Here is a 25,469-nt window from a genome sequence, read left to right as displayed (position 1 = left end):
GTGAAACATTCTTTCAACATTGACAGAGCTATTTGCACTGACTTTTATTTCCTAGGCAACCAAAACCAGTTACCAAAACCCCCAAACCCAGTGCCATGGATGGAGACATATCTTGGGTTGTCTGACTCCCTTCAAAGAGCCTTAGAATTATCTGCAGGGCAGCAGTGAGGCTGAGCTGTGCTGTTCTGTAGGGCTACCTCTGCATTTGTGACTGAACGGAAAAGATCTACACAAGTTTAGTAAGAAAAGAACACTGATTAGTAAACTGCAAAAATAATGATTCCAATCACAAAGAGCCCAAATTAAACTCCTTCTGTTAAAAAACCCCCAAACAACCAAAAGGTGCCGCTAAATGGTCCTTTTACTCAGCCAGTCAATGTGCCAAAGAACTGCTCATGGTCAGTGCCCCTCTCGGCAGCTCTGGACACTGGATTACCACTGAGATGCCCATCACCTCTTATCACAGTAACCACTCTGCTTTTCCATTGCCCAACAAAGTCTTCACTTAACAAGTCCAGGCTTGTTAAGAGGAATGCTGGGACTGTTCCATGAGGACCACGTGCAGGAACCTCCTCAGCAATTTCCGTGAAAAGCACATGTGCAGATTTGTCCTTCTCACCATTCTGCAGCAACAGCTTCCTTCTGCTTCCTCTCCCAGGCTTGATCTCACACAGGAACCCTCCACTAACTTGACCTTATTGGAGATAAGAAGTTTGACTAACTACAAGTACTCATGTAAAGGAAGTCTTCAATTATATCTCTAGAAAATTATGTCTTCAAGTATAAACAGCATTTTTACTAGCTTGTTGAATATGTGACAAAAAAAGACAAGGTGAAAGGCATCAATAGTTTAAGCTAGTATTTCTCATTTCTATTGAATTATTAAACTAAAAACAGTCCTTAAGAGTATTTTCAAAATACTCTATTTTCTGTAAACTCTTACAATTCCTAGTTATAAAAAAACCCTCCTGTGAAGCAAGCTGTATAGCAAACCCCCATGTAAGTCAAGAGGAAGCACAGAGATCTGGAAAGTGATCAAGACATAAACAAAAATGAAATGGAAATGAGCATCCAAAACAGCAAAATATATTTAAGTAGTATCACAAATACACTCAAAAAATCTATTTACATATCTAAAAACCATATATTCAGTAAAAATCCTCCCACAAAAGGTATTTATAAACAAGAAAATTAATCTGATTTCATTGTCTACTGCTGGCAACAGAGGCGCTTTACTGCTAGCATAGCATTAACTATGCTTTTACAAAATGAACAAAATTATTCTAGGAAAAACTTGAATTGAAGACTGGACAACAACTACAAGGCATATAAAGCATAAGGAATAGCAAATACATAACTCTAGTAGTGCAAAAATGAAGAATAATGGCTTTCCCCCCCCCAATACTTGTTCAGAGAAAAATACTACTGTGAATAAGCAATTTGAACCCCTTTAAAAGACTTACATTTGTAGGACTCAGTGCATTTGCATATTTCAGCAAGGCTGATACTATACAGGAGGTAAATGAAATGAAGCCAACATAAAATTACGCTGTGACACAGGTTTATAACAAACTTTATGGCAAAATGTCTGAATGTACAGTACAGATATAAACCTCTCAAAAGAGTTTTTCTCTCCCCAGAAATTTGTATGAGTTACCACTAAACAATATGTACATAACTGATAGCATATTTAATATTCTTTGGAATTAGATTTAAATTTCTTTCAGGCCCTGTCTTTTATACAGGAACAGCAGAAGGATAACTCCTCACTTGGATTACAGGAGCTCCCAGTGTTTGACCCTCAGGCACATGCCTGAGGCTGGGCAGAGACCTGCGGAGAGGTGTAAGCACCAGGAGCTGGAGGAAAATTCCACCTGGGAATGTGGGTCACTGTAGGATGCCTTGATGTGAGTCAGTGCAGAAGTGAAGAACTGATGCGGTTGAATTCCTCATCATCCACAGCCCTAGTCTGATAGTGCTTCGAAACATGACAGTCTCTTTGTCCAAAAAGGCCTCATAATTTGAACAGCTGTAAACACTTATTTTCAAGTTAGCATTTTCACCATGCCTTTGCTGTTCAAAACAGTAACAAAATCAGAAGTAGGAACACCTTAGGTCGTGTTAGAACTACATCAAATTCAGAAAACCAGAGGTCTATAATTGAGAAAATAGAAACAAATCTGCAAACACATGATTAGTTTTGCAAATAGTATTTTTGCTCTATTTTTCAGCTCTTTATCCGCCTTCCAGCAAACAGCTGAATATCACCCAGTCTATCCTAGAAAAAAATTTAACTTTGATAAGTAAGCTGGAAACCATTTAATACCCAGAGGCAAAATAGCAGGACAAACTGTTGCATTTATTCTGTCCAGAGCTAAGTCCATCACTGCACTGCACAGTGGATTCCTGCTCACAGATTCAGGAGAGGTCAGGAATCCCACACTTCCCTTGCTCCCCTTCAAACAGAAAGATATAGATGATGTCCATAAAAATGTAACAGTAGCAGGTAGAGATTTACTTATTAAGATCTGTCAATTATAATTAGCGTAAAGTGTTATGGTCCGCATTTAAAGCTTTTCCAGAACAGAAGGGACTAAATTCTTGACTTCAAATCTTTACAGGATTACTATCAGGTGTTTCTATTTATGGGGACTTCACAAAAAATTTCTAAGGCTCAAGTTGTAAGGGTTTATGATGCAATCAGGTGAACTTTTACTGAAACAGAAGTAAAAACAACGGTGATTTTACAACCCAAATGTAAAGGCAGTCTTTATGGATCTACACTCAAGAGCTGATGACCAGGAATGGAAGACAGGGATTTCTGCAGAAGGCAGTGCTGCTTTTCTGCAACCTGACGAGTGCTTGTTCAACCCAACTTCAAGTATCCAGTTTATGTGCTTGAACAAGGACCTTAGGTACCCAGCTCAGGCTCCAGAGGATAGCTTAGAGGTGCTCTAAGGTTATTCAGGAGACATAAGGGATTTGCCTGCTTGACCTTTGGCCCAGGAAAGCAAAACAAACAAACAAAAATGTAATGCCCTTAATCACAGGAAAATTCATCCTAGAATAGAGACCAAATCAATCTTCCTCTGGAAATATTTACTTCTCCTTGCTAATGAGCAGAGGAGCACTTAAAGTCACTAGCATGGATTCAGATATCTGGCTTTTGGACATCTGAATTTAAATGAGATGGCTCCTACCTCTGGCTCCCACATTAGGAACTTAAGTTGGATACCTGAAGTCGGATGGTGTGAGAACCCTCTGTCCTTACTGACAACAGCCACCTCTTGATTCCCTGACAGTGCTGCAATCACAGCATTTACTCGGAGAACACCCAAAGGCATTGAGTCTTCATAGCATGTAATTTATCCCATTTCTTTATCCCATTTTCATGCAATGGAAGGGTACGGAGAAAAGGAAAGTGGTGTGGAAGGTGGTGTCTCGCTAAACAACATTGTCTTAGTGGCTGCCACTTGTAGATCTGAGAAAATCACCACTTTGAAGTTGGTGGGTACAAATTCCTTTGGCTGTTGTAGCTGTCATTATTTATTTTGGGAGTTACTGATGGGTAACAGTGTTAGCAGATTCTCTAACTTGGCTGGCTAAAGAGCTCAAATGGCATTAGAAAAAGCCATGATGGCAAAGACTTAAGGAGTTGCATACTACTTGCACGTATTTAAATTTAAAAAATCCTAATAAGTTATATTTCAGACAAATATCAGCTACTCCCTAACACTTTTATTCAAATATTGATGGGAACAGAAAAAAGTAAACTGTAGGTCTACTGAATTGCACACGCACATGCAAATAAACCACCACAAATTGTACTGTCTTAGCCACTTACTTGTTTCACCTCTTGTTTTTTGTACTTGAGAAAATGGCATAAAAAAGCTATGCAGCTTTTATGACTGAAGGAAAGGATTTCCAGAGTCCCATCCACTCAGGAATACTGAGGATTCCCTCTTCTCCTAAGGAAATAATCCATTCAAACAAACTTTGCTTGAGGTTTTAATAGATAATGAACACACTGGTCCAACTCTGTACTCAGAATTTCACAAAATCAAGATCTTTGGCATACAAAAGACTTCAGATAAACATGGAAGCAAGGGAACACTTGTATTCCCATTTTTTATCTGTGGATTATTTTCTTTGTTAAATTCCTTGGGTTTTGTTTTGCTTTGTTTTCTTCAGAGTAGCTTTTCAAAATACAAACTAGTAAGAGCCTGGAAAATTCAGAATCACCTAACAGGTGAGGGAAAAATGCTCAGTGCAGTTTTTATTTCATGTATGAATTAGCAACTGGGAATGTATGCTCAAAGATCACCAGCAAGGTACTTAATGTTGAAAGTAACACTGAATGTTTTTAAAACTCACTTCACGCACACAGCGTCTGAGGAGTATCAGAACATTAGAGGGTTGTCTGATTTCCTTGTTTTCCATGGCAAATTTCCACTGATGGTAGTAAAGAACTGAGGCAGGGCACAAGATGTAAAAGCAAATAACACTAAATCTTGGTAGCTACTTACATACAGTAGCTATATATTCTGGTTTTTTTTGGCTCAGTGACCCCACCACGTAATTTCAAGGACATATAAATTGATTGGAGTATTAGCTTGGTTCCTTTCCTGTATTTAAACCGTATAGTGAACAGAAATGACAGATCAGCATAGTGTAACATTCACAGGAGCTCCTGTTCATCAAACTGGTGTCTCTAAACAAAGGCTGCCTTAAGTAAGACATATGAACATGTGACCTGTCTCCAAAATGCATGGTCATATTAAATAAGTCTCTTACAAATGTACATGTAAAAAAAAAAAATCAAAATATCATAGTTTTACCGTCTTCTGTTTAAGATTGCAATTTCTAACTGTTGCATATACTGCAGCTGCTCAAAAAGCTGAATAAAGTGAGTAGAGCAGACTTTTTCAGAGAAAAATAGTCATAGAAAAAGTTTTAAGAATGGTACAGTGAGAAAGTTCACAGAGCTCTCACTTCATTATCTCTTTGGTTGCTGATTAGGATTTGACAAGTTTGAAACCCTGTCCTGTATCCAGCACTGTGGGAAGAAACCAACTCATTTTCAATCTTTTTAAGCACCTAAAGCACGCTTTACAGACCCAGAACAGATTGAGACCACAAAACCAGTTTGCCAAATGTACTAATGGATAGGTGATGCGTGGGAAGTACATCATCCAGTGTTTGGCAACATCACTTCCCGTTGGCAAGTGCAAGGTGTAGTCGCTCCAGCGCTTTGACACGCCGTACACGGCTTTCACCGTGCGGCCCTTCTCAGACCAGCTGATGTTGCTGTCAGGGTTACAGTTGTACTCAACCCACTGCCTGGTGAAGTCACCAAGCTGTGGAGGGTCTGCTTCCTCAATGTCTACAACTCTGGCCATTTCTGCTCCTTGCACAGCAACATACTGGTCATTTACTTTTCTTACTTCTTTGACCCAAGGCTGAGAGTTCTCACAGTCTAAAACAATGATCAGTCGAGAACAAAAAGTGCCGTTCTTTTCTCTCCACCACTCCAACAGCGTGTCAAGTCGTAAAGCGTCACCCCCTGTCACAAGGACAAAAAGATTTAATATCAGGATGAAGAAACAGAAACTTCTGCAGAACTTTAATTGCTTTGACTGGTTCTAAGAATCCCTCACTTCAAGAATTTGGGACAGATATAACAGATGTTTTTTCAATTCACCCTTTCTGTCTGTAAATGTTGCGTATCTCCATAGAGGCATTAACTGACTTGCTGTGGCAGACAAAGCCATTAACTTACCCTTGATTAGAAAGGAAACCCACCACCAATAACAAAAAAGGAATTCATTTACAGAGTGAAAGAAATTATAGCCAATTGAAGAAATCTGGAAAATACAGATAAACAGAGAAAAAAACCTGAAATAAAGTTTATTTTGTATTAAATCTTAATAATTTTAGGAACAGGAATACGACTCATTTTTAATATGTTTTTAAGAATATTAAAAAAGAGATGAATTTAGAAGAAAATATATTTTCAAATGCTGGGAACCATAACAGTTTCAAAGCACAATGAAAAAACCACATGGAAGCACAAAAATTCACATGACCAGGAATGAAGAGATTCTCTCTATAGAGACAGCTGTTTACAGAGCTTCAAGAAAACTGGTATCGATTTATAACTCAATGAAACAAAAATCTCTTCGGAATTTTTCCACAATATTTTCTTCTTGTCAGGTCAGAAGACCCTTGCAACCAGTGTACAACTTGCACGTTCTGTCTCAGCTCCTGCTCCAACAGCACTTTGAAAGAGGAGATTGTAATTAAACCTGATATGTAACCTATAGTGGGAAGTCCTTCTGTTTGAGTGTACTGGACCCTGCAGAATCTAGGTAGCTCTGAAAAGCAGACTACTTGCTCAGGTACCTAAAGACAACATCTTGCAAACAAGTGAATAACTCTCCATTGTCTACCCAGTGATAATAAAGTAAAGAACTAGTCTTGGTTTTGGCTAGTTGGAGCTATGATACAGGTTTACAACAAACACACTCTAATTTGAAAATATCAACTTAAAAAAATGAAGAAGAACAAAGGTATTTAAAATAACTGAATTTTAATTCCTGAGTGATTTTTTACTATGGAATATAATTAAGCACTGTTTAAAATGTAGTTAGCTGCATATTTCAGCACTTACAGTTCTACCTGTAAGGGGTGACAAGAAAGTGCTTCAAATTAATATCTCCGAATTAAAGGGTTGTGCATGGTATTGCAGTTGAAGTAAAAGCAAAATTACAGAGCTGCACCTTTCTCTAGAAAAATGGAAAGCTGGAAAATTTAGTACCAAAGAAAATCTCTAGGATACAAACCCAAAGTAATGACTTGTCTTGGTACATGATCCTCAAATTGCTGTAGTTACTTACAGCAGAGACTTATACAGAAATAGTTTCCCTTTTCTAGGTACACCTTCCGTGTGAATTGTCTATAAAAATTTCTTTAGTTGTTCACATTTTAAGGGCTTATAAATAAACCTTATATAAATGTAGCTATGTAGGAGTGCAGGTGATTTCAAAACAGCACTGGATAGAATCATCCAAAGAAAATCATGTCATCCTTCACAGCCACAAGCAAACACGTTTGGCTCCCAACCCCGTGGACCTCAAACACATGGGCTTATCATCCAACACAAGATTTAGCCAGCAAGCTGTGTAAGAAATGCAGGTGTCTGGCCACCTCTGGCTCTTTGGCAGGTCTAGCAGGACAACAGGTACACCAACACTTTCAGGAACAGAGGCAAAGCTTTATTATCCCAGCTCACACCTTTGCCTTCACTCAGACTACATGACCTCCCAGGTCGTTCGACTGTTCATACTTTATGCATGACTACTTAACAGTTTCTTTTATACACCTCTGTGTTGTATCTCAGCTTCCAACAACAGAGAAACATCATTACTGAATTAATAAATTCAGTGAGCCTCTTTTGAAAGATATCATTACAAAGCAAAGACTACACTGCTACTGCTGTGCTGTAGCATGGCATAAGCCAGCAGTGAGAAACTACTTTTTCAATCAGATGAATTTTTTTGCTTCATTGTTGCCACCTCTTTTAATCCTCCTATCCTTAGAGGATAGGACACATTACTGGAACTGATGACCAAGGTCCTATCTGTCACAAAACGCCAGTGTCCACTACATGGGGCACAATTACAGTCAAACAGCCTTTATCTTTTCAGTTTATACTTTCAAGTTACATGTGGGAGCAGTGCTATCTGGAAGGAGGATCATGTTACATTCCACCATTTAACTAGTCACAAAAAAAGCATAGGAGACCAGTGACAGCTGCCTCTTTTCCTTTATGTGACTAACACGTATCCAAGTAGAAGCTGAAGAAGAGGTTGGACAGGGAACTCTAAGGGAGCTTTGTGAGAAAGTTGAATACCAGAGTATTTACACAGTACCTTTCAGCACTGAAAGTTTTAACAGTTACTTTGGCCTATATCCTAAAAGCTAAATACAAATTTAGGTTATAGTTCCCTACAAGGTACAGAGACCTGAACTCCCCAGTCACACTCCAGGGTGGCTAGATGTAGTAAGCCAGGACTGGGGTGGAAGCTCTCCAATTTTTGCAGCAATATTTGGCTCTCCACATGCAAGAAATCTGACTTTTGGCTATGCTGCTGGCTGGAGCACAGGTGGGAGGTGGAGTTTTGCTGACAGTCTGCTCCACACAAGGTGTGGACACACTCAGCAATTGCACAGGGTGGCAGCTGCTTTTATGGACAAACCACCCCCGTCTCAAAAAAGTCATTTGGCCACTCTCAATACACTGTAGTTCACCACTCTCATTAAGCCCACAGTGCAGCTGTGGCTTTTTAAAATCTCTGATACAGATAAAGCCCTTGAGAAAAAATACACAATGCTCTTCAGCAGGTCTAAAGGTTCAGGGATGGAGCTGCACCAAAACAGGTACAGAGCCTCCAGATGGAAACCGAGCCATGCCTGAGCAGTTACCTCAGCATGAGCACACACTGAAGGGCATCCCCTACTGAAGGGCACATGCACCTGGAGAGACCACTGCAGACAACAAGCCTGGAGCTCACAGGCAAAGTGCTATCCAAGAGAATTAATTCTATCCCAAGATGAAAAATGCACAAATTTTCAAAGCATTTTCTATGAGATGCCCATTCTACACACAGTGACCTCGGTTCCCTACAGCAGCAGAGCTAGGCTGCTCGTGATGACTTGACAACTTCATTAAGTTTACCAAACAAACGGGCCAAGAAAGGGAGAAATGGCGATGTCTACGCCAAGCATATGACAAAGCAAAAACTGGCCCTTTAAATAGAGGTTTACAGTCTTGAGGCTACACTATGCCCACAATCACTCCCAAAGTCTACACTGTCAGCAAATCATACCTGTTTTTATGATACAAGGTTTGTTTTATGTTTGAAGACCTGTTTTTCTAGTGTGAACTGTGTATCTGTCTCCTCTTTCTTTTACTGATCCTGTTTTTTACAAAAAAAAGCAAAGCACATCTTACCGACATAAATGCAGTTCTTCGTGACAGTCTAACTGACACAGTGTCACAGAACACTCTGTAATTCACTCTGTCATGTCCAAGGAATGAGAAAAGATTATGCTTGTTCATTACAGTGAACAAATATTCCTCAAAATACAGGGAAAATCTGTCTTTAGAGCAGGACTGTAATTTCTACTTTTAATTCTATGCAGGGAAAAAAGCAATTTTTAAAGTGAACTTGTTGAATACAAAAATCATGTGGGAGGAAAATCAGGAGAATATGAAACTGTGTTTAAACTTGAAAGAATACATTTGGGGTCAACCATATAAGACAATCTTGAGAATAAGTGTAAGATTAGGTGGCTGTAAAAGGATTTTTATCAAAGTCAGTAAATACTAAAATGACATAAAGTTCATGAAGTAACCTACCTCACTGTCACATAACACAAGGGAAGGAAAGAGCCACCTCTTAACAATAACTTACCTGCATACCAAAGGGGCTTCTGCATTTCTACATGCTCTCCACTAGCAGAGGTAGTCAGCCTGAAACCAGGCTTGTTTTCTCAATTTCTTGTAGTCTCTGAATCTCTTAACAGTCATGCTCTGTAATATTACCTTTTATTTTCTTCCCTCCCTTCCAGGAACTTGTACAAACCTGTTCTCCAAAGACTGATGGTTCTTTGCCATTCTGAACAATCTGAGAGTAAGTACATTCAAAACTTTCAAGTTTTGCAATACAGTATGATTTTCTACAGAATTAATGAATTGATTTGCAAAGTTTATCAATAACCAAAACAATTAACAAAAAAAAATCCCCAAACCACTTACCTGCCAGTGCCCATTCACCAGTTCCATGTGAGTGACCACTGTAATACAGAATGTAGGTATCATGTCTGGGTCCATCTGCAGTGCGAAGTTCAAGAAAAGACTTGATCTTGGAGTGAAGGGTATCAAAGGTCAGTCCACTTGTAGAGTAGTCACAACCATATGTCTCAATCATGTGATATGCAAAAAATCTTTGGATGGCATTAAGCATGCCAGTAGACCTCAGATTTAACTCTTGGACGTGCTCAGGTGGAAGAAGTGTTGGTTGGCCATCAGGACTAAAGAGAAGGAGAACAGCTAATGATTATGGTGGATAATTATTTCATTATTGGACTTTTAGTAACTGGTAGTTTTTTCCCCTGGGCATACTTTCTCTGCTACAAGGTAGCACTGTTCTAAGTTCAAATTGACTTTAAATTTACAGTTTATAATCAACTCAAATTACTACATTTGAGTGAGGGACCACTACCTCCCTTCTGTCACACTTCAATTCAAAGCATAGTCAGCCCTATGGCTATTCCTGCAACTGAGAGACAGAGGGAGAGAAGGAAGCTGCGATGGGAAGAAGGGAGGCTCCAACAATTTCATAAAGTCCCACTGAGGAGCGCTGCCTTCACACAGGCACTTTTCCATGAACAGCTAGAAAGAAGTGCAGGGAAAATGAGTGCTAATCTGCATAAACCATAATGTAAACTAGTTTCCAATAACGGACAAAAGAGAAATCCACACACACACTTCACTCAGATACTGTGAAATACAGAACTCACACAAATACAGTAATTCTTTCTTGTTTGTGCTGTTCAGATGCTGTTCTTTCAGCAAAAGAAATGTGTTTCAGATAACAGTATTCACAGCTTAGCAAATCAAGGTTTTAAGAAAGTTATAAACTAGACCTGGAACAAACCATGGATGTGTATTTATATCTACAGAGATATGAATATGCATATATAAGAAAATAAGAAAGAGTCCCTGAGTTCCAAAATGAATTTTATTTGTATCGTTACATATATTTTATATAAAATATAGATAAATGTATAATAAATAAATCCAAATATGTACAGTATATAAAATATTGAATAAAAGACACTTTTTTTAGGGCCACACAGCTATTCATTAATCATAATAATAGGAAATTTGGTCTTGCAAGACACCCAGTTAGGGGAGAGCTCTTCAGAATACATTTTCAGAAAGAGAAAAGCATTCATCACTCTTCAGCTGATGTAATAAGGGTAATGAAAAGGAACATGACTGACAGCTGGGGCAAATTAGCCTCATTTATGCTCGGTTACAGACATGGAGAGGTTTTGTGGGTGATAATATGGAGATCAGTCTTATTCTACTAATACAAAACATGACAATATAGGGTTTTTTTCCCTATGTATGTGTGTATTCTTCATGCATTTGGTTTGCAAGTCAGTGTGTAAAGCTACCTAGTCTCCTTATTGGTCCAGCTAATTAAATTTTGCACCTTCTCACCGGTCGAGGGCTTTTACAAAAATTAATATCCCACTAGAATAGCTACATTGAATAGTTCATCATTACTGTTTGTCTCAGCAAGTGAAGACAGGGTCTATCACTGAAGCAGTGAAGCTTTGTTAATAAGGAAGTTTAGTTCTGTCAGGTCCTAAACAGTTGCTCAAGAGTATCTCATTTGCTCAAAATTAGAGGGAACTGCCTCTGCCAGAATAATATAATACAATGAAAGAATTAAATTGTTACCATGGAAACAAAATTAATTTATTTTTATTGTAATGTAAATTTTGAAAAACTGTTTTTCAAATCTGCAATAATAACTGACATGGGTTTTTTTAAGGGTGCACAGCTGAAAGACTGTAGATCAGAAGCTCAGAAAAATTGTTTTTCACAATATTTAAGATACAGTTATCTAAGGTTAGCACACTATCTTTGGTTTCTTTGATGTTAAATTCCTCCTTATCCAGTAAATCCATTACACATACTGAAGCTGTGAAGTTTTCGTAAATCGGGCAGTTCTATTTTGAAGCCTCTCTTTTCAACTTACTACTCTGTTTCTCTTGTAACCTGAAGAGATAATGTACATAGCTTTTGTTTATAATTTACAAAAAAAATGTGCACACACTGATTTTAATTTTATGGCAAATGCAGCATTTACAAGTTTAAAGCTTTTAAGAAAAACACACAAATGTGCAAATAATAATAGTACAATCCCTTTACAATCATGCGTTTCTCATATGGTAACATTTGCACTGGAACAAAAATCAGCTTCATGCAAATCTAATTTTAATGAACTTTAAATGTAGACACTACCTCCTTTAATTTAATTAAAATTAATTTTGAACTGATGTGTTTGGGTTATTAAATCTCCTCATGTAAGATACCTGGTCTCAGTCAAATGTCCCAATCCTCCTCTGCGTGAGGTACAGACTGTGAAATCTGCCTATGCACAGCTGATCTGTGTTCATTGGCTTTCTAAAAGCAAATTACCTCGATAGAGAGGTGGAGTTACTCATTCCAGAGTGAGAAAAAGGAGAACTAAAAAATCTGCCTATTATTTGAATTTGTATTTAATTGTTGAAAAATCCAAGCAACAGCACTGCATTGCCCCCTTGAGCAAACACTACATTTCCACACTGTGAAGCTGAAATGCATGGTAACCATACCTGCAAAAGTTGGTGGGAATGACAACAGCATACCCAACACACGTTCCTCCCAAGCAGTTTCCCAGTTCATGGAAAAGCCCATGAGCCATGGACTCCAAAGGCAAAACGATGAGAAATGCGCTCATGAAGATCCCATTGGTTGGCTAAAAAGAAAATTAAGAGATTTAAGCATTGTATGAAAATCCCTTTGTTTGATCCCACATAACTGGAAGAGACATGCAAAGTATTACTGGTCATGTATATTTATTTTTCCACATAATACATGGTGAATTACTGTAAAGACAAATTAAAACCTTGGGGAGAAGGTGGCTGGTAAGCAAGGACCACTTTTCTGAAAGGAATGCATTTGAAAACACTGACAGCACAGAATTCAGCTGTAAAAACTGTGATCATAGCTTTGTTTTGCCAGCTGAGGCAACAAAATCAAATGCCACAAAACAAATTGTGTGCATAAAGTAAGAAGATCTCTAAGCATCTGCAGGGTCAGGCCTTAATCAATAAGGTATAGCACAGTTATTATGTATCAGCATCCATTCCTGGAGGTATTTAAAAGATGTTTACATGTGACACTATGGGAGGTGGTTTAGTGGTGGACTTGGCAGTGCTGGGTTAATGGCTGGATGTGATGATTGCAGAGGTCTTTTCCAACCTAAACCATTCCATGAACATTAGAAATATACATTTAACTTGTGGAATACTACATATGACACAAGAGATGAATTCTGAAATCATTTGTGAACATTTTTTTAATTAAAAAGGCAATTCTTTGTCAGTTACATAAATACCAGACGAGTAAAGGAACATCCTCTACAGGACTTCATTGCACTCACAGAGCTCACAGCCTATATTGAGCTTTCCTGATTCATATGGAAAAAAGTAGTTTTGGAAAATATTACACTTACTAATACACAGCTTATTTCTGTAAAGAAAAACAAACAAGAAGTTTCAACAGTTACATCTCAACCACCAGTATTAGTAAAATTAAAATGGACTTCTGAAATGCCAGCTGTCTCTGAGAGGCAGAACAGATAGAGACTCATTTTAATTATTTTAGCATGATGTGAATGGGTTTAATGAGGTATTAAATGCTTTAGGAAAGACAGAAACAGTATCATAATATACAATTAAACAACAACTTTAGTATCCATGGTGCATTTGTTAAATATTGATGTTTTCTGTGTAGCAAAGGAAGTAAATTCATAGCTAAAGATTTCTGCCTTGAGAAGAATCCTGTGGTCTCTGGTCCCCTCTATGTTTTATTCACTCTCTTTGTACAAATCTACAATATTAATGTTTTTTAAAATTTTTTTTAAAAATCTGGATATTGCCTTACTGTGTAAGACTTAGTGACTTGATAGGCACTGGCAGTTCAACATAACACAAAGTCAACACTATTAATAATTTGGAAAGTATATTATACTGAAAAAATGACACCTAAAGCAACCCAGATCTTGCTGGCACACAGCACTAGCTCAACTATATTCAGCTTTTAAACACAATTACTTAGCCTGAAAGAACAGCTTTACCCATCTAATGTGCTAAGAAAGAATAGTTTGCTACCTGTCCTGGTTTCAAAAAGTGTCCTGTCATATTTCTGATGGAAGGATCTCACCTGTGCATCCTTGAAATGGTGACAGCAATACTTCTAATCACAAATAAACACCAGAATCTGATATTTGATAACTGACAGCATTAATTTCCTGAAATCACCAGTAGACAGGAAAGCTTAAAACACTGTAACTATTATGGCACCACCTCAATTTGCTTTGTTGTCAATATGGAGAAAAGAATCCTTTAACTAAGGAAATATAATTTCTGTTTCAAATGTATCAGCAGCAAGTGCTCCTTTTTGGTGCTCTGTTTCCCCAAGGCACTCTGAAAAAGACTCTGAGAGGCAGCAACAAAAACCTACAAAGCTCTAGTTAGATTTTTTCCTGTAGAAACCTTATGAAGTATAAGACTTGGACGAAACAGTGGAATTTTCTAGCTAAATTAATTTCAAGACTTGGAGACTTAGTTTTCCAACTGTAGATTCCAGAAGGGTAATTACAAAACAAAAAATATATTTGCCTGTAAAAACTAAAGTGATCATAATATCCTAAATAATACTATTATAATATTGTGTTATATGAATTTTATTGTAGTTTTCTTACAACACACTATCTTGTTCTAAATACTCCCTGCACTTCCCCAATCCCCTAGACACATGCAACTTATTAAATCCACAGCATTCTGCCACAACACAAATTGAAATTATCACAAAGACTCACTCTGACTGAGTTTAACTCCTAAAAAAAATTACATTTAATTATTGAAAATGCTCCTACTAATATGAAGATACTGGCTAAGAAAATTCCCAAGTATTTGTGAGATAAGGATCTCACATCTTGGTGATCCCTCTTGCTCTGGATCTTGCTTGGAGTTTGTACCAAATTTTATGACAGGAATGGGAAATAAGCTCTATAATGTTATGAATCAACTCAGCTCCATCTGCAGTTTCAACTGTGTCATCTTTGAGAGGCCATCCTATGCTGTGGAATAGGAAAATGTTGGATTTTTTACCTTTGTAGACATCTATTTAATGGAAAGATGTTGGCACTTGCTGTCAGAACTTTTTCAACCATTTTGATTTAGAAGAATTATGTAAGAATGACTAATAATGATTAGAACAAATCTATAGTAGGATAATAAAATATCTTAATCCAGCACTGCAAAAAAAATGACTAGTAGCATTTTAAAATACCTAAACAATAAGAACTTCAAATAGCAAAAAATATCTGATTTAATAATTGCAGTAAAACTGAAGAGAGGTTTCTCCCTGAAGATAAGCAGCTAAAATTGCAGGTGGAAACTGTCAGTGCTTTATTAAATCCCAAAGATCTGATGCCTGGCCCTTAATGCAGCAGATGGCCATGGATGCAGAAGCAAAGCCAGAAAGGGATTTTGTTCTTTCATCTGTTCAAACCATTTTCATTGTTTTCAATTGCACTAGTAATGTGAGCCTGCAGTACATCCCTGAACACCAAGTACCCATTGATTCCAGACAGACTGCTCAAAAAGCAAACAGAAGACAGGGACCATCTAGACAATCTTACTAAAAAACCCCATGAGAAATCATTTTATGCCTTAATCTTTGGGTTTTGGGGGGGTTTTGCCTTCGTTTGTCTTGTTCTAAAGGAATTAACAATGAAGTCTCATTTCAAATACCACAGAAAAGGTAAAAGAAAAAAATCTACTTCTTACCTCTTATGACTGAAATGACAAACAATAAAAGATTAGTGAGATTTCACTAGTGGTAGTATCTTTCCACTTTCTCTTTTTTTGAGCACTGTTTATTGTTAAGTGTAACAGTGAGAACACCAGAAGAACGTAGAGGTATTTTACAGCCAAGATGCCATTTTATACTCGTGGATAGGACAACTTCCATGCCAAAAAATAACTACTGTTTAAAGCAGAATAACTCTGGAACTGTATTTAGTTATGGATGTGTGACTGGAAGAAAAAAACCTAAAATGCATAAAATGTTAGTTTAAATTGGAAGCCAATTACAAAGACCTATAGAAGAGCCCTTCTGTTTAAAACAGAAATGAAACACTAAACATATGTCAACTAAGATGATCACAGGATCACTGAATGGTTGGGGTTGGAAGGAGCCTCTGGAAATTCCCTGGTCCAACCCACTGCTCACACAGGAGTGTGACTGGGATTATATCTAAAAGACCAGTAACTGAGAAAGCTTACACAGATGCCCTTGTCCATTTCCAGGCAAAAATACTGCCCTGCTTTCCATTATCCAAGCTGAATATTTATCTGTTTTTATACACAGACACACAGAGGGACACAAAACACCCCAAACAAAAGAAGAATACAAGAAGAACACCCTCTATTGACAGAGAAGGCTCAGGAGAAAAAGGGTAACACGCTAACTAATCTACAACCATTTGATGAATAGCTTGTTTCAAACGAGGACAAGATATGTATATTACAGGTAGAAAAAAAGCTTGAAGACAAAATTTGTAAAACTACGAAGCATATCAGCTACCAGAGGAAACAGTCTTATAACAAGTTACAGAACGGACAGTCTATGGAGATCAATAAATAATCCTTTACTTCTGACTATTGGAACAGCCGTGGAAAAATCCAGAAAACAGTTTGCAGAAAACAGTTGTCACAGTCCCTGGCAGATGGATTTAATATGCTGTGCTTCCCATCCCTGACTCCTGTTTTGACCATGGGAAAGCCCGTGCTTTAATCCACATACATTTGTTCCAGCAAACCCACAAGCAGTTATCAGTTTAAACGCATACTAAAAACTCTGATGTTTTAAAATACAAGTGAATCCTGAATTAATGAAATTTTGACAGCAAGCTAAACACATAACAGACTCTTTAGACTAACAGTGAATACTTTCTCTTGTCACCAGAGATCCCCTTCAGGACTGAGGAGCTCTGGAAGCTGTGGTGACAGCAGCAAGGTGTGCTGCCACTGGGGATTTCAGCAGGCAACCTGAGGTAGCCCTCGGGACAGGACTGGAGAGGTGGAGAGCCAAGGGGGGCTGAGCACACACCGAAGAGAGGAAGACAGGCAGCAAAAGTACACATGATAGAGGGTGAGTTTGAGAAGAAATGGCGAGCAGTGAGCAATGGCTGGACTTAGGATGCAGTTTAAGGGCTGATGGAACAGCAGGGAAAGAGTATAATAATAAAGGGAAATAAAGGTATTAGAGAAGAAACTCAACAGAAAAGTCTTTAAAATAACAGCAAAGCACAGGTATTGAAGGCAAATCGGCAAGAAGGGGAAAAACTGTCAGTGACAAAAAGAAAGGGGGGAACTAAACATGACCAAACAGGCAGACGAAAAAAAGGCAGGAGTGGCATGGATATTTGAGAAAATACGGGAAGAGGCTAGAGGATACAGCAGGGCCTCTGGGGTGGGGGAACAACAAAAACCAGCCCCAAACAAGCAAAGCCTGAGAAGGACTGGATTAAAAATACAAGCCAGGAAGAAAAGCAGGGGGAAAGAGAATGAGAAGGACTGGATATGATTTGCATTCAAGTTATTTAACCGTTGATGTTAATAAAAGTATGTCTTAGTAAATATACATACAGGCAACCACACCAGAATAAAAACTACAAAATCATTAGCTCTTCCCCAAACAGGAAAATGCTCATACATACAGTAAACTTATTTTGTCTCCTATAAATAACTCAAGTTAAATGGTACTGTTCATTTAAGTAGGAGTACTCAAGCATGTAACAAATATTATTATTTTACTAACCCACAAAATCCACTAAAACCAAGAATAATGTACTGAAACTACTTAATTCCAATACTTTACCTGCTCTAACATAGTTAATTTTTCTCTTGGTAATATTAAATACAACCCTTCCAGGGATAATAATTCTCTTTGGCCAGTAATTCAGAAAACCTGTAGGTACCTTGGCATAGAGCACTTAACCAAATCTGATTTTAAGTTTCTGAGAAAAAGAGTGCCCCAAGCCTTTCCAAGATCTTTGTCTGAAAATTACAAGGTTTTCATCTGCAAATTTTTCATCATTTTATTGGATTCTTGAAGAAGTAATATCTGAGTCATTTGCATGACTTCTTCTGGATCTTGCCCAATCTAAGGGCTTAATTACGAACAGGCACATGATTAATTGCTGAAATAAGTTGGTGCTAAAGAGTCTACTGATCTGACTGAAATTACTCAGACAAATGCAAAGGCAGGTGCTCACCATTTCCTGCAGATTTTGCAAAGAAAACGTCTGTATATTTTTACCAACAGGACAAGACGTCTTTCCTCTGCAGCTATAACAAGGATTATTCTCAGAAGCAGACCATGTCCCAGCTGAAACACGCCCCACTGAAAGAAAAGCTGTTACTTCATTTTTTAATGCACCCAACTTAAACACATTACTTTCACAGTTCTACCCAAGCACATACCCAAGTGCCGTGAACAGAGACTTTAAACCTTTGTCTTCCCAGATAGGCTACATTCCCCTTAAAGAAAGGTCCTTGGCTTACAGGACTTACAGCCTCAACAGCTCTGCATCAGTGAGGAAACCACTGTCTCTGCTACAGCAAGTTAATGCACCTCACTTTAAAAACCTTTCCATGAAAGGAGATTTGATATTTCTCTAGCAATTTTAATAAAATAGGATACTTCTAGACACCAATAACAGGTATCTAGCCTGTTTTAGGTCTTGCCTTTTCATATATGTGAGATTCATATGAAGCACAGATGTTAACAGTTATCAGAAATGTTAAGAGGGCATACATAAAGCTTGCAAAACATTTTCCATGAAAGGGAACCTTCTGCTTTCCACCACTCCATTTCTGGCTATAGGTGAGATCTTTTATAAGCTTGCTAATTATTTATAGCTGGCTGTTAGGAAGCACCTTTCCAAGGCCCAGTTTTTTAGCAATTCTACTCATAGGAGGTCAAATGGCAGACCACAAAGTGATTTCAAGCCACCTCTCTTACCAAACGCACTATAATTAAACATGTTTTCAGTAGTGAGGAAAGGTATAAACAGAAAATGCTTCACCTTCCAGGTAACATTTAACAGATTTCAAATATAATTCACACATACTGAAACAACTACAGAAATCCCAAACTGATGTTGCAAAGACTGAAAATTGTTCATCTTATACATGCAAAAAATGTTTTAAATGATCTTTAGAAGAGTAAACACATTTTCAGGAACTGGTGCCCAAGGAATACTTGGCATTCCTAAGAAACTGTAAGGAAAAATACATTAAAAATGTAAATGTAAAATGTAAAAAAATTTCCTTAACATAAGAATGTATGAATGGCTGTATTAATCTGCACCAACGGTCCATCCAGAAGAGCATTTGGTCTCCAAAGAGGCCAAATGAATGCCTAGGAAAGACTGTTAAGGACAGATCAAACATGTTTCCCGAGTTTTCTGACTTTAACCACTAGTGGCTCCAGAACTTCCTGAGCCAGGTGTGGTTTCCAGATAGTACACAGACCCCAGTGAATTTTGTCCAGTTTCCTCCTGAGCCTCTGCAATCATGGGGCACGCATGCCATGCCATGATGCACAGCCCCAGAGCTCAGCACCATATGAGGAACTATTCCTACGTTCCTGGCTCCAAGCCTTGCCAACTTGATTCCCCTCAACTTTTGCACTGAACTGATTGTTTATTATCTCTACTTTTAAAATTCTGTTTCCTTCTGTCCTTTCTGCCAGTCCAAACACCATAGCTGTGAGTGATGATAATCTTCCAAAAAAAAAGCAAAACTATCCAGTGTTTCTTGCAGGCTTGTCTGTTAAACTCTCATATTCTTCATACAAAAAACAAAACCCCAAAACAAACTGAACCCCAACATAGAACCTTACAAAATAATTGTTAATTTCATCTTCCACTAACTTACTTTAATATCATTCATCCACAAGGTTATTTAATCTAAGAAAATCTACAGGATTAGAAATTCTACAGGAGTGGGCAGGAAATTGTTCTAGAAACACTACAAAGACATGTCTGTAAATCTGATCTACTGTAAATGATATTTTCTATATATTAATATATGTTTGTAATTCATATAAGAGGTGAACGGACACACAATTAATTGTTATTGTTGCTTGTATCAATTTGAAAAAGAATATAGACTCTGACTGCCCTGCTGCAACTATGACAACACACCATGTGTCTTAACGACACATCATGTGTCTTAACTTGGGCACTGAACTAACATTTTGAAAGAAATGTATGCGTTCTGCTTACAGAAGACAACATCCTTAACTCACAAATGGAAAGAAAAGTCAAAGGACACTTTGTGATTTTAATGACTGGTCTCTCAGATACCATATCCTGGGGTCCACAACTAGATTTGAAAGTGAGACACTTAAAACTCATGTTATACTAACAATTTATCAGCTTTTCAGCTGACCTCTGCTTCCATGTAATTGATTAAAAGCAAAGCAAAATTACGGAAAAATACACTATTTAATACATTTCAATCTGATTAAAATAGTACACAACAAAAGTCCTAGATTTAGTGAGCATTACTAGGGTTTAACAGGGTGATTTATTTTGAAAAGAAATTTTATGGCACAATGAATTCAAAAGCAAAACTATTTCCCAAGTAGGTAGATGCAAAATACTCTGCTCACCTCTTTTGCCCTGGAAGCATTACCTTTTCCCATGCTGCCAACATAAGGAAGCTGGTCAGCTGCACTTGATTTAACAGGTCACAGTCAAGGCAGCTCAACGTGTTAAGTCCAAAACGCGACGGTGAAGCCACGCATTCCAACTGTTGAATTGCTAACCCACAGCACACCATCAAATTTTAGGAATTGTATAGAGCCAGCAATTCCCAGGATTATTGTCAAGAGGAGATCAAGATAAAGAGATTATTATTTACCTGCCAAGAGACAGCTCCCAAAACAGCAGTGGCAACAAGGCTGAAAAACACCAGCTGTTCTGAGATCAAACAGAAGTGACGCATTCCTTTAGATGCCATGACTCTGTCCAGGCTGTTGTTATCTGCACGGTGAGTATAGTACACCTTGTGGCAGTCATTTAGTTTGGTGTGAAACCCCCACAGAGTTATAAAAAAAATCACGTGACAGATCATCCAGAAAATTCCAAAAATAGAAAAACCAGGTATCACAAAATACCAGAGATCCAAATAACGCAGTTTGAAGGCTGCAAGAATGAAAAAGATCAGCTCAATGACTCCAACTGAGATGACAGAAAGCCGCCTGCAGATTCTACCCCGGTACAGGTAGGGCTTCCATCGCTCAGTAACAGACAGCCCACTGAAGTAAACGTCGAGAAGGGGATCTGAAATGAGGCAGCTGAAGAAACACGCCAAGGCAAAAGGGTTTGTGGGGATTCGGAGTGACGGAAAAAAGAGCAGGGATGCAATGGCTCCAAAAATTGCCAGATTCGGGATTGCCAAAAAAGACTTCATACGTAAGTCAATAATCAACATGGCCAAAGCCAAGACCAACAGAATAATGCTTACAGATTTTTCTACCAGCATAGTTGTGCTGGCAATTGCAAACCCAACTAGCTCCAAAAATTCAACTGTTGTCAGCAGAGTTGGTCGGTGATGGACACAACCACAAATCCTCTCAACTAAAGCACATAATATCCTTAAAACAATGGCAGAGAGAAGCAAATATTTTGTAGCTTCTTCTTTCACATCCGTTTTGAAGGCAGAATTATTGAGAAAACAGAGAAGGCCAAGTAAAAAGCCAAACCAAAGATTGGAGAGACTCAAACTTGCTGTTTCCATTGAAAAATAGTAGTACAGTATGCTGGCAATTCCAAGAACAAAGAGTCCCAGAATAAATATTACCAAAATCAGCGCATCTGCCGTTTTTTCCCACCTGACATAAAGGCCCATGCAAATGGCCACCAGCAGGTTGATTCGGGCAAGATAACCAAGGTATCTGACTGATGAGTGCATGTTCACTTCTCTGTTTGCTTCTTCTAGCCTTGTCATTGCTGCATAGAGACAGTGGCTAACACAGTAACGCAGTGACCTACACATCTAAACTGCAGCAAGGGGCTTCACCCACTTGACTGACAATAAATATTCGGGTTTCATCCAACAAACACAATGCAACTGCTGCCTTCTGTAGTATCATTTCAGTAACAGTGCTCCAGAACCCTGGATATCCTGGAAAAGAATTAAGAAAAGTTTTAGTGGTGAATAATTCCTTTTAAACATACAGAACATAAACATGACTCATTCCATCTTACAAAGAAGTTTAATATCTAGAGAAAAAGAAGCCACATTAAAAAGACCAATTAAGTGTGAAAACCAATATAAAATGGGTTCTGCATATTTCATAATTTGAATGAGGGGAAAACTGTCCTGGCCTGGGCAGTTTTCCACTAAACTCATTGATTAGGTAGCTATATTAGATATCTATGGATATCCAATCCCCTTCTGTGATAGTCACTTGCTTCTAGAACATTTTATAATTATTTTAAAACACTATTTTATTTCACCGTTACATTTGGTAAGTTCTCACTTTATATTAAATCTTTACAGCATGCTTTGCAAGACTTCCTTTTAGCAGTCAAAGAAGTCTATGATTTACAAAAAGAACTTCCCACTCAGTTAATGAGCTTAACCCCCAGTAAAAAAAACATCATTATCTCCATTTCACAAAAGGGGAGTGGACACACAGATATAACAACTGGTTTGGCATGATTTTCAGAGATTTCTCCTCATGTAAAATCAAAGCCTTCATTTGCACTCCTTCAAGCCAGTTTCCCCCCTCCTCAAAAAACAAGAAAACAAACAAGCTGATAAGAATAAATATTACCTTTAGAACACAAGCACCTCCTACTCAGACCCATTTAACTGATGTGATTTTCTTTTTAGTATACTTAGGAACAGACAGTAGTATTTTTAAGGGGCATTTTGTAATGTTAGGGGCAGAGTCTCCAACACGTAAAAAGACTTCTCTGTAGCCTCTATAATTTTTTAAGTAATTAACTAATTGCCCATCTTACAGAGACTTCTGAAGAGTTACTGGTAAGATACAGAAATCAGCGTGCCAAGAACATTTAGTGCTAGGTAATAGCTTACTGCTTTTATTTATGATGCTGGGGGAAGTGTTAAAGACACCTTGACTCAAATGTATAATTTAGACTTTATTCTCTCTTGAATTTTAAATTCTCATTTTTTAAACCAGTGAACAACAAATGATAAAGTGAATTGAGTGCTTTGCCGATAAGTTTTGGTAGATTCAAAGACTGACACACAGTGTAAACCAGCTTAAGTAATTGTTGAAGAGAAAAACAAGGCCTAAGAAACCCTATTGTTTAAATTACTTTTTGGTTAACGTGTATTTTCAAATTATGTTATATACTCAACAACAATGCAGATATTACTTGGAAGAACTATGCAGTAAAAATCTGTTTACTTGAAGCAGAATACATACCATGTATTTAAAGCAAATTGCTATTACACAAAGTTATTGTAAATTCAAAGTTCTTTGGATTTTAACTGTTTTCATACCACTCATTATTACTAGTGTTTTACAGATATTGACCTAATTCTGAGTTTCCTGGATGCTTAATATCTCACAATATCTGCTCCCTCACTTAGTAAGGTACTTTCCATTCCTTTCACCCTTTTGTTTCTCCATTATACAGATAACACAAACACGAGTTAGCTTTCATATCCCAGGTCACGACACTTTAGGTTTCATAGCACTGACTGCATTCAGTGTTTCTGCACCTACCGTTTCTTGTGCTACAGTCAACATTCATTTTATAGACAACTTGAATCATTCATTTCAGCTGCTACACGTGCCCTCCCCCTCCCTCTCGCTCTCTCTAGTTCAAACCATGAATACAAAGAAACATTTTCCCCATCTCCTTTCAACCTACAGCACTGACGTGTGATTACCGCTACTCTGAAGAACACGTGCCATGCCATTCTGTTCATGTGGAATCCTGAGCCTTTCTGGAACGCCTCCAAGTCAAAGGGCTAACCCTACAAACGTTCAGTCGGACGACAGCCCCAGAAGCCAGCAAGGAATGAGCCCTTTGCATAAGAACAGATGACAAAGCTCCCGCGTCACACCTGCCTTACATTTTTGCTGGGATCACTAACTTGTTTTCTGTGGGATCGTTAACAGCAGCAAATTCCCTTCCAGGCAAGCCACGCTGACAGAACACAACTCTCACTGGGTCAGCTCATGCAAAGTGGAGTTTTGCTGCCAGCACACCACAGGAAACATGAAAGAGAAACTCCTCTGCTCCCGCCCCACCAGCTGCTTTGCGTGCAGGGGTGGGGGAATAAATGGGGCAACACGTCTGTTCCTACCGCAAAAGAATCTTCCACAAAATCTACTTGGGCACAAAGGGTTTGCAAAATGACAGCTCAGACTGTGAATGCGTTCTCGTCTTCCTGACCCCACCTTCTAGCCAACTAGCAAAAACGTCTACTCCTAAACCACACTATTAAACATTAGCATTTTTTAACCAAAATACATGGCTGACTTTTTATGAAGAGGAAAAGGTGCTTTTTCATGATTAATATATCCCATCACACAGCTATTACCAAATAAAAAGACAACAGCAATTAAATTTTAAGGAGAAACTTCAATAACTGATTTGTTCTCCAGAACACAGCTATTTGCTAATAATTTCTGTCAGTACTTTGTTTACACAAGGACTGTTCAAAGTCCTGGGAGGGGGCAATGCTGTTGTGTTTGTTCTAAACAAATGACATTAAGGTTTCAAGCTGAACGCGACTTATAGACCTCAGCAAATCACGTTTAGATTAAAACCAGAATGTGGACACCCACTTTTAAGTATTTGTCAACTTTTGCAAACATAATTTCAAGGAAGATCTGGAGCCTCGTTAACATTTAGAGACCAAACTATCTAACAGCTTTCCTAAACGTAAGGAAATACTACTCTCAATGTAGTTTTTTACCCTAACTTGTCTAAGAAAATTGAAAAAAACAAATCCCCAAAGCTGGTTCAGTAGTTAAGCCCAGGTGAGACCTATCTAAAACATTGAATCCACTTTCCTTCACATTTACTCTTCCAGTTTAGCAATTTTCTTTTTTTCAAAGCAATTCTGTCAGAGGTTTTTTTTTTTTTTTTTTTTTTTTTTTTTTTTTTTTAAACAAAAAGTCCTATTTAGCTAATACATCAACCGAGCCGACTTTAACCCCCGGTGAAGGACTGCGTTAGTTTGCAATGTTGACCCCGCGCCCAGAGCGGGGATCGCGGGTTCGGGGGAAGGCGCGTTCCCGGCTGCGGCTGCGGGGCCGGCCCGGCCAGGGACGGTCAGTGACGGCGTGGGGCTCGGCGCCGCGGGGTCCCCGAGCAGCCTCCCCGCGACACCGATCTGTGCTGGCGGCCCCCGCGGCCCCCGCCCGGCCGCCCTCGGCGAGGATCCCGCGGCGCCCCCGCCCCGCCCGGGCCGCTCACCTCAACAGGCGGCCGGAACCTTCCCGCCCCCCGCCGCCATGCCGAGGCCGAGCCCGGCCCTTCCCGCTACGG

At 38.5% G+C, this 25,469-nt stretch overlaps 1 protein-coding gene across 3 annotated transcripts; it reads right to left on the bottom strand.

The window, feature by feature from the left end:
* Window positions 1-1,064: 1,064 nt before the first annotated feature.
* On the bottom strand, window positions 1,065-25,438 carry TMEM168 (transmembrane protein 168). 3 transcript variants are annotated; one of them, XM_066183067.1, is made up of 5 exons: window positions 25,398-25,438; window positions 20,848-22,113; window positions 12,457-12,599; window positions 9,821-10,095; window positions 1,065-5,563 (listed from the first exon to the last, which is right to left on the bottom strand). In XM_066183067.1, exons 2-5 carry the CDS (start codon window positions 21,982-21,984, stop codon window positions 5,016-5,018), a joined length of 2,103 nt encoding a protein of 700 aa, XP_066039164.1. In that variant the 5' UTR covers window positions 21,985-22,113; window positions 25,398-25,438; the 3' UTR covers window positions 1,065-5,015. The 3 variants fall into 3 exon arrangements, with proteins under 3 accessions (XP_066039164.1, XP_066039162.1, XP_066039163.1); XM_066183065.1 differs by having other exon boundaries at window positions 23,860-25,428; XM_066183066.1 differs by lacking the exon at window positions 25,398-25,438 and adding an exon at window positions 22,769-23,134.
* Between the last annotated feature and the right edge of the window lie 31 nt (window positions 25,439-25,469).

Source organism: Chamaea fasciata, unplaced genomic scaffold, assembly GCF_029207755.1.
Source record: "Chamaea fasciata isolate MVZ Bird 193981 ecotype frontalis unplaced genomic scaffold, bChaFas1.0.hap1 SCAF_5, whole genome shotgun sequence".
NCBI lineage: Eukaryota > Metazoa > Chordata > Aves > Passeriformes > Sylviidae > Chamaea > Chamaea fasciata.
This window is presented reverse-complemented; position numbering and strand designations above follow the sequence as displayed.

Coding starts and splice junctions, on each gene's coding strand:
- TMEM168 (XM_066183067.1), bottom strand. CDS start 21,984: ATGTGTAGGTCACTGCGTTACTGTGTTAGCCACTGTCTCTATGCAGCA. Junction 12,600..20,847: donor TGGGAGCTGTCTCTTGGCAG/GTAAATAATAAT, acceptor TTTTCTTTTTAG/CCAACCAATGGGATCTTCAT. Junction 5,564..9,820: donor TGGTGAATGGGCACTGGCAG/GTAAGTGGTTTG, acceptor TCCTTGTGACAG/GGGGTGACGCTTTACGACTT.